The sequence below is a fragment of the Manis pentadactyla genome, chromosome 1, assembly GCF_030020395.1.
Source record: "Manis pentadactyla isolate mManPen7 chromosome 1, mManPen7.hap1, whole genome shotgun sequence".
NCBI lineage: Eukaryota > Metazoa > Chordata > Mammalia > Pholidota > Manidae > Manis > Manis pentadactyla.
Window position 1 is genome coordinate 20,105,076 of NC_080019.1, and position 11,477 is coordinate 20,116,552.

The window sequence follows — 11,477 nt, forward strand, 5'->3', positions numbered from 1 at the left end:
ACATCTTTCTCCTGTTGTAAAGAATCTCATGCCACTTGGACTATAAGAAATATTTCCGATTTGACCCTTTTGTTTTCCACCCTGAGAGACTCCAACCTAGCCTCCTAAATGCTTTAGGTTTAACCAATCTGAGTCAACAGCAGAGGCCTATTACAGAAAAATTTTGGTTTATAATTCCTTTACCATGCTTACATTGTACAGGAGTTTTGCTCATTTGAACTGTGTGTGAATCTCCAGATATGGGTATTGACTTTGCACATTGAAACAAGGCTATAGAGTTTGCATGCTAAATATTCGCACACAAGCTTTTAGGAGCTTTGCCCAGTTTATATTTGACAAATCTCTCCTATGGCTCAGTGTATGTCTTGGTTTCCCCAGCTCTTAATTTCTTCCCAGGCCTGCTCATTATGGAATTCATTGGTTGCTGTGGAAACGGTGATGCTGTGTGTGGGCGGAGCTGCCCAAGAGAGTTCTGGGGAAGCAGTGAGAACCTTAGAAGAAGCTTGGAATGGAATGGTTGATTAGCCAGAATGTTTGGAATATATGGAATATATCAACACAGCGCCTAGTGGTGTATTGTCAGTAATGTGGCATTTGCTGATGATTGTTGTTTAGAAAGCAAGTTGCCGCATTTAGAATAGATTTCTATATATGTGTGATATGTACTCTTGAGAGCCAGGGACTCCTGATAGTGTCAGCAAACAAACACCAGCAAAAAAACCCCACACACGACAGCATTATACTTCGTGGAGAAATTTTGTTCCTGGAGTCGAAGCAGAATCATTCCTCTGTCAATATAACATACATACATGCAGTTTGACCAGGAGCATGTGGCACAACAGCTGCTCTGCCCCAGGCCTGCCACCCACTGGCAACACCATAGGGCAGAAGGGAGAGCTGAGGTGGTGGTGTTGCAACCCCCCCATTTGGGAAATGATGAATTTTTACATTATGTGATTAGATTTGTCTGGGAGCCTCTGAATCTCATATGCAGTATTTGTGAAATACTTACCTTGGTAGAAGGTATATCTATTGGGATGCCTTTGGCTGCAAGTGACAAAAACTGATACATCTGGCTAAGTCGGTCTTGAAAATGGGTTAGTTCACACAATAGAATGTCTGGAAGTACGGAGCTACAGGGTTGACTCATTCATACTCATTCACATTCTCAAAGATGAGCACAGTGACCCAGTATCCCATCTCTGCCGAACCATTTGCAGCTTGTGGACAGGGCCCTCTGGCTGGTTTCCCCAGTGGGGGCAAGGTGGCTGCCACGGTTCTGGGCATCATGGCCACACTCAACCCAGGTGGGAGGGGGTGCCTTATTCTTGTGTTCTTTTTTTAAGAATCAGAAAACTTTTCCAGAACTTCCTTCTTGGTTTACCTGCCCTCACATTCCAATAGCCAGAATGGGGTCATATGCTCACTCTAAACCCATCACTGGTGAGGACTTAGATCTAATAACTATGATGGGGGCAGGGACACCTTCTCTGGGCACCCAAATCGGGTTCTGCCAGCGTGGCTAAAGGGGAAAGGCCAGTAGACATCTGACACAGGAGACTGAAGTTCCTAGGACTCTAAGTCTTTCAGTGACTGGCAGGAATTCTCCTGAAAACGTGTGTGCATTTGGCTGTGTAGACACACATAGCTGTGTACATGCATATACACACATACATGCTACACACACACATACATGTATCCCAGTGTGTTTGGGGGAGAGGTGAGTGGTTGTTGCCAGTAGCTACGGATTGTCATCTCTGCGGTTATTTTGCCTGAGATCAGATTGGCTTTTCCTCTTCCTGTGGGACAAGTCCCTGTGAAGGATGCTGCCGACCAGGGAGCCCCACTTGAAGCACCGTGCTGCACCGTGGATGTGGCTCTGTTTGCGCCAAGGGTGTCTCTCCTGGATCTGGGGCCCTGCAGTGCTGGTGTCCAGCTCTTTCTGGATTGCTGGCTGTGGCTCCCAGGTGTCTCATTGTTCTTTGGTCTCTCCCTCAGTGCTGGCTGCTCCCCAGATGCCCTGCTGATGTGTTGACACCCTCTGCTACATGAGTATGTGCTCATCTCGTTTTCCATGAGCTGCTTAGCTTGGAGGTGCCTGCTGCTTGGTCCTTGTGTGGCTCATGGCTCACATGCAAGCATAGGGGAATGTGTTCAGAGCCCACTGATGGGACTCGCCGTTTCTTAGGGTCAGGTCTTAAAGGACACAGACTCAAAGGCCCTTACACAGGACTTAGTCTTTTCCATGTGTGTTTGCACCTTTATCTCTGTGCATAATTGACCTCATAGCCAAGAATTTATAACTAGCTGGGGTCCCCAAGACTGCCAGAGGGACCAATCCCTTTCTTTTGGGCTTGGAGAACCCCAGAAGGTGACAGCGAGTCCTGCTATCTCTCCAGATAGGTGGCCCTGCAGCTGCGGGCCCTGCAGCCAGAGCATGGAGTGCCTTCCCTCCCCAGGGCTGCGGGTGGGAGGTGTCTGGGAGCGGGCCCCTCTCAGCAGGGAGGCTGGCTTCCTGCCCTTCCCTGCCTTTGTAGGTTTCTGCTTGCAGACAGTCAGTCCCTTGACTGGCAGCGAGCAGGCGTGGCCCAGATTAATCTGTAAAAACTCCTGGTGATTCATTTTAAAGGCCTCAAATATATGAAGAGTAATCCTAGAAAAACCATTTGGCATTATCTTGGCAAACTGAGCCTGTACTGTGTCCACAACTCAGTAGTTGTATTCCTAGATACATTCCTCACAGAGGGGAATCTTCACAAGCGATGTACTCAAAGTTAGGTGCCAGGAGCCTCTCTGTAATGTGATTTCTGGTGATGCTCTGAAGTAAGAAAATTAATAGTATATTACTTAGAGATCTGTACACATGTGATAAAACTGTGTCTTAACCATAGCTGAGGTGAGAGAAAGAGAAACACAGCGTTCAAGCTGCCAATCACCTTGGGGCTGGGATGGGTGTGAGGCGGGGAGACCTGGCAGGGATCAAGCCTAGGACAGAGACCCCCTATTCAGTCACACTGCACTGAAGTTGGCTGTGGGTTCCTGGTTTTCATTGTATTATGATGATACGTCAGTGATTTAAATATTTGTCATATATGTTTTTTCCATTACGCTAAAAAAAAAAGAAGGAAAGAAAAACCCCAAACTGAGTCCAGATTCTATTCTGGAGTAAACTTCTCAAAGGTGGTTCTTGTCATGAGCTCCACCAGCCCTGTTGTTACAGAATGACACGTCATGAGAACGTGGAAAAACCACAGTGAGATATTGTTTCACACCCATTAGGATGGTTCTCATAAAAAAAAAAAACAGAAAATACCAAGTATTAGCAAGGATGTGGAGAAATTGGAACCCTTGAGCATGCTGGGAATGTAAAATGGTGCAGCTGCTATGGAAAACAGCTTGACAGTGCCTCCAAAAGTTAATCATAGAATTACCATATAATCCAGTAATTCCACTTCTGGGTATATATCCAAAGGAATTGATTGAAAGCGGGGACTCAGACAGATACTTGTACACCCAGGGTCACAGCTGCATTGTCCACAATGGCCAAAAGGTAGAGACAACCCAAATATCTATTGACAGGTGAGTCGATAAAGAAAATATGGTTTCTACATAAAATGGAATGTGCAGCCATAAAAGGAATAAAATTCTCACATTTGCTCTAACGTGGACAAACCTTCAAGACATTATGCTAAGTGAGGTAAGCCAGTCACAAAAGGACATACACTGCATGATTCTGCTTATGTGAAATATCTGTAAAAGGCAAATTCACAGAGGCAAAGTAGAAAGGAAGTTACTGGGAGCTTGGGGAGGGGGTATGGGCAGTTAGTGTTGAATGGGTGCAGAGTTTCAGTTTGAGGTGATGAGAAAGTTCTAGACATGAATAGTGGTGATGGCTAGGCAACATAGTGAATAAACTGAATGCCACTGAGCTGTACACTTGAAAATGGTTACGATGGTAAATTTTATGTTATATATATTTTACAGCAGCTTAAAAAGTCATAGTGCTAGGGAGCACTGGTGTTACCATCAGCATAGTCATTGGGCTTTTAAGGACGTGTGAGTCACCCAGGGCCCCACGGCTGGTAGGGGGTAGGACAGGGCCGTGGCCCTCCCAGTGTGCCGGGCACGTAGCTGGTGCTCCTCCATGCTTGCTGAGTGCACGCCGTGCCGTCTGCCTCTGTCGTGGAGTCTTTGTGAGCGGCTGGCTCTCTCAGCCTCTCCGTGCGGGCAGTGGAGCTTGGAGCTATAGACCTGTCCCCACCGGGGACTCCGGCTGGGAGGCAGCCCGGTGTCAGGAAATGGGGAGGCACTGTCTTCAGGTCACTCCCCTTATTCCATTCTCATGCCCACTACCTTTGGGAGTGTTTCTGGAAGGTGCTTCAGTTCTTCAGTGCTAGTTGGGGTCCCTGGGCCCATGCCCATTGTCTTAGTCTCTTGGGGCTGCTGTAACAGGTACCCCCAACTGGGTAGCTTAAATAACACACAGTCATTTCTCATAGTTCTGGAGGCTGGGAATTTTCAGAGGGTGTCAGCACGCTAGTAACCCCATTTTATAGGTGAGAGACTGAGCAGGGCTCCGGGGTTAAGTAATTACCCTGCAGTCCCCAGCTAGCCCCTGTCAGTCCCGTCCATGCCCTGTGAGCTGAGCCCTGGGCCCCTATCTGCTCAGGCCTGCCGGAGTGCACAAGCCCTGTGTGCCAGTTCCCTGGAAACCAGTCCCCTTTCCCGATGTGGCTGGGCTCCAGTGGCATTGCCAGTGTGGGTGGTTTGGATCAAGTGAGAACCTTTAAACATCCTGCTCTGAGGACCACGGTCAGGGCAAAGATGAGTGAGGGCAAGAAAATGACTTGCTACTGGGCCATCTGGAGAGCTCGTCTCTGGCTCATTTGTTTATTCACTAACAGCAGTCCTGTGTTGGGCACTGCTGGGGACTGCAAGGTCCCTGTCTCATGTTGGAGCCTGGAGTGGAAGGGTCAATCTCAGTGTCTGTCTCTCTCCCACGCACATGCGCACACATAGGGAACATCTAGGGTGTATAACTGGGGACCTGACCTGGTCTGGAGCACAAAGAGCGGTTTCGGAGGAGATGCTTAGCATGACATCTGAAGGGTGAGTAGGCATGGCCCAGGCACACCCAAGGACAAGAGCATCTGAGCCGAGGGAGCAGCCACACAGAGGTCATACTGTAGCTGCTGCACATCAGTGAGTTATAATGAGTAACTCTATCTGCTGAGTTGCAGTTAGCATTTAAAAAATAATAGAGTTGCATTGCTCATAGGGAAACACTGTTTCATGAAGATCTGCATGTCAAGCACATGAATGAAATGTGTATACTTAGTTTCTGATAGACAGTTGTTCTCATGGTTATACTGAGAGCCACATCGCTCAGCCAGCTCCTGAGTTCGGGCTGCTGGGCTGGCCCACACCTCCCCTCTCCTCTGTGCACACGGCTGCCACTTCTGCTCCTGGCTGTGGTCCAGGCCTGAACTGGGGCTCACCCATAGCTGGGGGTTATTAAATACTTCTGTATTTTACTTCCAAACCCTGGTGATGACTGCTTGGACCCTGTACCACCTGCGTGGTCCTGCTCTTACGTGTCTGTCCTGGATATTTATGGCTCGCTGTGGTGTGCCAGGCACTCTGTCCAGGTATGTGAGGCCAAGCCCTGCCCTCAGGGGCTGCCTGTCCAGGGTGGCCCTCAGACAAGTGACCAGATGATGCCTCTGAGGCCTGAGACGTGCTGAGAATGGTCAAGGAAGACTCCCCAGAGCAGGGGGCATTCAGGGGACTCTAGAAAGGAAGAGTTGCGTATTGCGCAAGTGGGGGAAAGGCATTCCAGGTGGAAAGCACGGCATGTGGAGAGGCCCAGGGCACAGCGGCGATTTCCCTGAGTGGTTCAGTGCAGGGGGCATGGATGGTGTGTGAGTGGGGAGTGTGAGGGGTGGCTGGAGAGGTGGGCAGGGCCAGGTGCCTGCGCACCAGGACGGTGCAAGCTTGGGCTTGTTGCTATAGATGCTGGATTTTAAGCAGGGAAATGATGTGTTCAGCTTTGCATTCTACGAAGTTCACTGAGCTCCGTTGTGCACAGTGGGTTGGAAGGAACCAGACTAGAAACTGCGGCACTGGTTAGGAGGCTGCTACCAGTAGATAGACAAGGACTGCGGTGGCCAAGGGGCAGATCCTATAAGTAACCCTTGGGTCGGTTTATAACTAAACATCCTAGAAAAGGGCCGTTATCACTATTGGTTGAGACTTTAAAATTCACAGCAGTGCACTGAATTCACAACATGCAAGTACTTAGGGGCATCGTGGTAAAAAATGATTTCTCTTCCTTTTCCTTTTCAGTGCAAACCTCAAGGGAACCTGGCTGGCTAGAGGGGACTCTGAACGGCAAGAGGGGGCTGATTCCACAGAATTATGTCAAGCTGCTGTAGCACCTGGCCTGTGAGGGCCCCACGTGGACCCTGTACCCAAGGACCTGCCTGGGCGGAACCTACAGCCACCTGGACGCACGGAAATTACAGATCATGGATTGGCACTGCAGGGGTCGGGAGGGGGGACACACTGCTTGGGGTCGGGGGAAGAGAGGACCCACCACACAGAACTGTGTAGCGAGCTCTGTGGATGGTGAGAAGGTCAGGATCTAACAATGGACTTTTCCTTTGTCAAGCCTTGGCAGTGGCGGTTTTTGATTATCCAGTCTCTAGGGGGAGGGGGGAGAGAAGCCTGCCCGCCCGCTGCCCCCACAGGGGTCACGCCAGCAGGCCCCTCCCTGCGCGGCTGCTGCTGGGGTTTTACAGGGGACTGTCCGTCCTCATGTCCTTTGCACACTGTGCTCTGGGCTCTGGCCGAAGTGGTGTGGAGGGGCTGCCGCTGGCAGGCAGGGGAAGTAAGTGGCCCGAACCCAGAGGGCAGCAGAGAGAGGCACCTTCCTAGGGGCCGTCCCGGGATCCCACGCTCGCTCTGAGCACACTGGCATATTTATAACAGGCTTCTCCTGGTGCTTCTCACCTGTGTGCTGTTTCCCAGACACCACCTTTTTGCCCCAAGGTCTCTGTAAATGAAATAAAATGTAATTTACTATTTGATTTGTGTCATAATATGGGGGAAGAGATTGCGGAATTCATTCCCTCTGTAATGTTTTATGATTTGGCAGCCAGTGGCTGGCAATTCATTTCCCTCTGATGTCGGCACACACTCGCAGGTAGATTTGTTAACGAGGAGCTGTGCTTGTTCCCAGCCGGGTGTGCTCCCGGGGCAGCTGCCCTCTCTGATGTGTGACATCCTGGAGGGCTGCCTCCAGCTGCCTGAACAGGCCTTTCCCCCATGGCCTGCCTGACTCCTGTCCAGGGAGCTGCACTGCTGCTGGGAGGCCAGCCCTCCTGACTAGCATATTGTGCAGCTTTGTCTGTATGCCACCCCACCCTCCCGTCTCCCAGGCCTCAGCGCTAGTCTCTCCTGGATTATGGGGCAGGCTGCAGTCAGGTCAGGCATTCAGGTTCCTGGGGGAGCCTCAGCCAGGACCCGCTGTGAGGCATCCTTGTCCCCGTTCTTCCCAGCCTCTCTCAGGCACAGGCTAAACTAACCTCCTGTGGCTGAGGGGACTGCTCCTCTGCCCCCTCCTCTGGAGTCCTTCAGATGTGGAGTTCGTTTTTAGGGGCCTCGGGATTCTGAAGCCTGCCCTGCTCCGGGGCCTGCCATGTCTTTCTTCCCCACAGGAGGTTCTGCAGCTTGATAAACATCTCTGCTAGGAATTTTTCAAGGAAGGATATGTCTGTTGCCTCTTTCCCAGATGAGTTGGTTCATGAACTTGCTGGTGATTGGTTTGAAGTTCCCTCATGTCAGTCATGTCAGATGTCAAGTTAGGGGTCATGTGTACAGGGGAATGGGCATGTTGAGAAGTATCCATGTTTACATAAAAATGGCAGTCTCAGTGCACTGTGATTTAAAATACTGAACTGTGGGCCCCCTGGAGAGTCCTGGGGCCCAGGGCCTCATCACCGACTGGCCCTGAGGTCCAGGCTTGTGCAGTGGACCAGCCTGGCCAGTGGTGGGGGTGGCCTGCCCCCCAGTATCCCATTTTGTGACTGTCATGTCCACTGCTTAGGGATGCAGAAGGGAAACTTGGCCTTAGGAGAAGAGGTTACTGGGGTGCCCTAAATTCCTCTGTGAGAAAGTGCTGCCTATGGGCAGTCACAGTGGGCTTGGGTTAGCACTGGGCATGATGTCCTGGCAGAATTCCTAATTGGTGTATCCCCCGGGGCATTAAAATAAGACCCACTGTGCTAGGACTTGATCTATTTGCTTCCTTGATGTAGATTTATGCACACCCACTCTGCAGTCACCCCTAAATGACTATTAACTCACAAAGTGTGTTTACCACTACTTAACTTGGTCAAGAAAATTGCTACCAAGTCTGGATACCTGGGTGGTTTTGGGTGAATTGACTCTGTGATTCTGTTCCTACCTCATAGAAGGAAAATGGTACACAGAGGTTGGGGTTGAAATGACCTACCGGTGTAGTGGGCCCAGTATGCAGCACCTGCTCAGTTAATGGGAACTGCTGGCCCCTGTATTGTTACTCCTCTGGTTCTCACTTGCATCTCTGTCACTGGGGCTATCTGTATCCTATAGGATGACGGTGCAGCAGCAGCCAGGCCTCAGCACGGTACTGACTGCAAGAGCTCCCGTAGCCCCAAGCCCTGCTGACCCGCCTGTGAACAGCTAGCACCAGCAGTGAGCCAGGAGTCTTTTCCTCTATGAGCAGGACCCATGTGACCAGGCTTGCCTAGGCCTCCAGTGGGGAGCCTCCCTTGGGCCGGGCCCAGAGGACACCTAGTAATGGATCGTAAGGTGTGCTCTTACATTGGAAGGTCATCTTCATTTCCCTAGAGAGAAATGGGATATATTTTGTTCTGTACTTTTTGCTGCATGGGTGTGGCTGACCCCCCGAGCATCTGCTGAAGGCCGCCTGAGCAGTGGCCCAGTGTCACTGAGAGCTCCGGCCCCTCAGCTTCACCTTGTTCAGCACCAGCCACAGCTACCGAGACCAGGTTCCCAGCCTGTGTTCATCTGGAGGCGCAGGGCGGGCGGGGGGGTGTTGGTGCAACGAGGTTTTGTGCTTCCTGCTTGCAGTGGGGACTTGAATTTATCTGGTGGTGTCACCTGAGGGTCTGCCCTGGTGGTCCCTGTGCCTATAAAGGAGATGCCAGGTGAAAACAGAGCCCCAGGGCCTGCGGGGGTTGCCCCCTGCCCTCCTCCCTTGTAGCAGAAACACCTGCAGTTGGGGGAATGGGTGGGGAAAGCAATGGGTTGTCTGTGCCAATGATGGAGATTTAACTCAATCTTCCCTTACTGTGACTGAGCGAGCCAGGAGGAATCATCCCATCGTATAGATAAGAAAAGGGAGAGGCTCTCAAGAGGAAAGAGCTCTGCTCTGGTTCAGTAAGCTAGTCATGTTCTTTCTGCTATTATACCATCTTGCCTCTGGAGACTGGTAGGGGGTAATGGCTGTTATGGGCTGAATTGTGCACCCCTCCCACATTCATTTGCTGATGTCCTAACTCCAGTAACTCAAATGTGACCTCATTTGGAAATAGGGCCATTTCAGATGTAATTAGTTAAGATGAGGTCAGTAGGGTGGGCCCTAATCCAGAATGACTGGTGTTCTTACACAAAGCTGAAACTTAGACACGGAGACAAGCAGAAGACAATGTGAAGACACAGAGCAAAGACAGCCATCTACAAGCCAAGGAGAGAGGCCAGAGCTGCCCTCAGAGCCTATGGATGGAGCCGTGCCCGTGGCACCTTCACCTGACTTCAGCTCCAGGCCTGGGGACAGCACGTTTCCGTGAAGCCACCCAGTGTGTGCTATCATGTCACAGCAGCCCTAGGAAACTAATGCGGTGGCCAAATGTATATGGTTTGAGTTAAAAACAACCTATTTTGAAATCCTATTTTCACTATTTTTTATACCTTGGTGGCCTTGAGCAAATTAACTTGACCTCTGTGCTTCAGCTTCCTTCTGTGAAGTGCAGAGCATAGATTGAACCTCACTGGTAGGATGTGACAAATGATGGTGTGATGTGCCTGAGGGGGTGCATGACAGGAAATAGTTTGGTACATGGAGACGGTGGGAAAAGGCCGTGGACAGGGAGCTGGGCAGTGGGCGTTAGTCTCTGCACCCCTTGGTCTCCTAGGCCCCTCGCCAGAGGCCATCTGTCGTTGTTTGCCTCTGCCCTGTGTCATATGGCCTCTCCCCGCCTCCCAGGACGCACTCTGCCTCTTTAGCTCTGTCTCCACTCCCCATTCACCCCGGGGCTTGGGCCCCTCCTCGTCTCCTTCCGGTTCTTTGCTCAAGCCCCTCAAAGCCAGTCTTGGGGAAGCCTTCCTCAGGCAGGTACCTTCATGGCTTCCTGAGTCCGTCTGAGCCACACAGCTTCCTTCCCTCCCTCCTGCTGGAGGGTGTCATTCCGGGAGAGTGTCCACCAGCAGCCCTCCTCTCCCTGGCCCTACCAGTGTCTTCTCGGAGCTTGGCGGCTTTTTCCTTGCCTGGCCTGGGTGGTGATTCATTGCCTCCCCGTTTGGGTGCCCTGGCACATTCTGCTGCCTGGCTGACAGTATCTGAATCTCTTGGTAGGCGAATACCTTGGGGAATTCTTTCCTATCAGAAGGTGGACTTGATTGGAAAGCAGACTTCTCCTTTTTGCCCAACAGGAGACTTGCAGCTTGGGCGTGGGTAGTAAATCCATAGCATTCACTTAGGCAGCACAGCGCCCTGTTTTGGTATCTGGATTGCTTCTCCCTGGGACGGTTAAGCAACTGAGAAAACACATTACATGTGGAACAACGTGGAGAGTGGGACAACATGGCCTGACCGAGCTCAAACGTTTGCACAGGAACCAGGGCCCTCTTTGGACCAGCCTGGTGCAGGCCATGAAGATTGAAAGAGGTGGGTTTTTCAGGCCAGGGAAAACTTGAAAACCACTGTGTTGGCAACATAAACTCTATGAAAAAATATCTGAATAAATTGCTATTGGTAGATTGATTTAATGACCCCAAATGCCACCCCTCTCTGGATCCATGCCTTTCTGTGGAGCCTTCTCAGGCTGACTCTAGGCTCGACCTTGTAACCTGCTTTGGCCAATGGGACAGGAGCAAATGTGATGCAATGAGAAGCCTGAGAAATGTTATACTTTGCACCATCTTTCTTAGAGCTTGTCTCTGCCATGAAAATATGCCCAGGCTAGCCCACTGGAAGATGGGAGGCCAAGCGGAGCAAATCCATCCTGGATCCGTTGGCTGCTGGCCAACCACAGATGCCTGAATTGTAGTGACTCATCTGAGCCTGGTCGGAGCAGCTGAGCCCTCCTAGCCGACTCATAATCTCATGGGAAATAATGGTGGTTGATTAAAACCACTGAGTTTTGTGTGGTTTCAGCTAACTACCTGCTTCCCTGCCCCAACATTCACTTTGC

At 50.9% G+C, this 11,477-nt stretch overlaps 1 protein-coding gene across 3 annotated transcripts in view; it reads left to right on the forward strand.

Moving 5' to 3' along the window:
* The window catches only part of ARHGAP10 (Rho GTPase activating protein 10), a 277,456-nt gene extending 270,371 nt beyond the window's left edge, over positions 1 to 7,085 (forward strand). For all 3 annotated transcript variants that reach the window (XM_036910129.2, XM_057493417.1, XM_036910128.2), the window contains one exon: positions 6,346 to 7,085. In XM_036910129.2, the coding sequence (XP_036766024.1) occupies positions 6,346 to 6,434 (89 nt within the window). In that variant the 3' untranslated portion in view covers positions 6,435 to 7,085. The remainder of the gene's footprint in view (positions 1 to 6,345) is intronic.
* Positions 7,086 to 11,477: the final 4,392 nt, after the last annotated feature.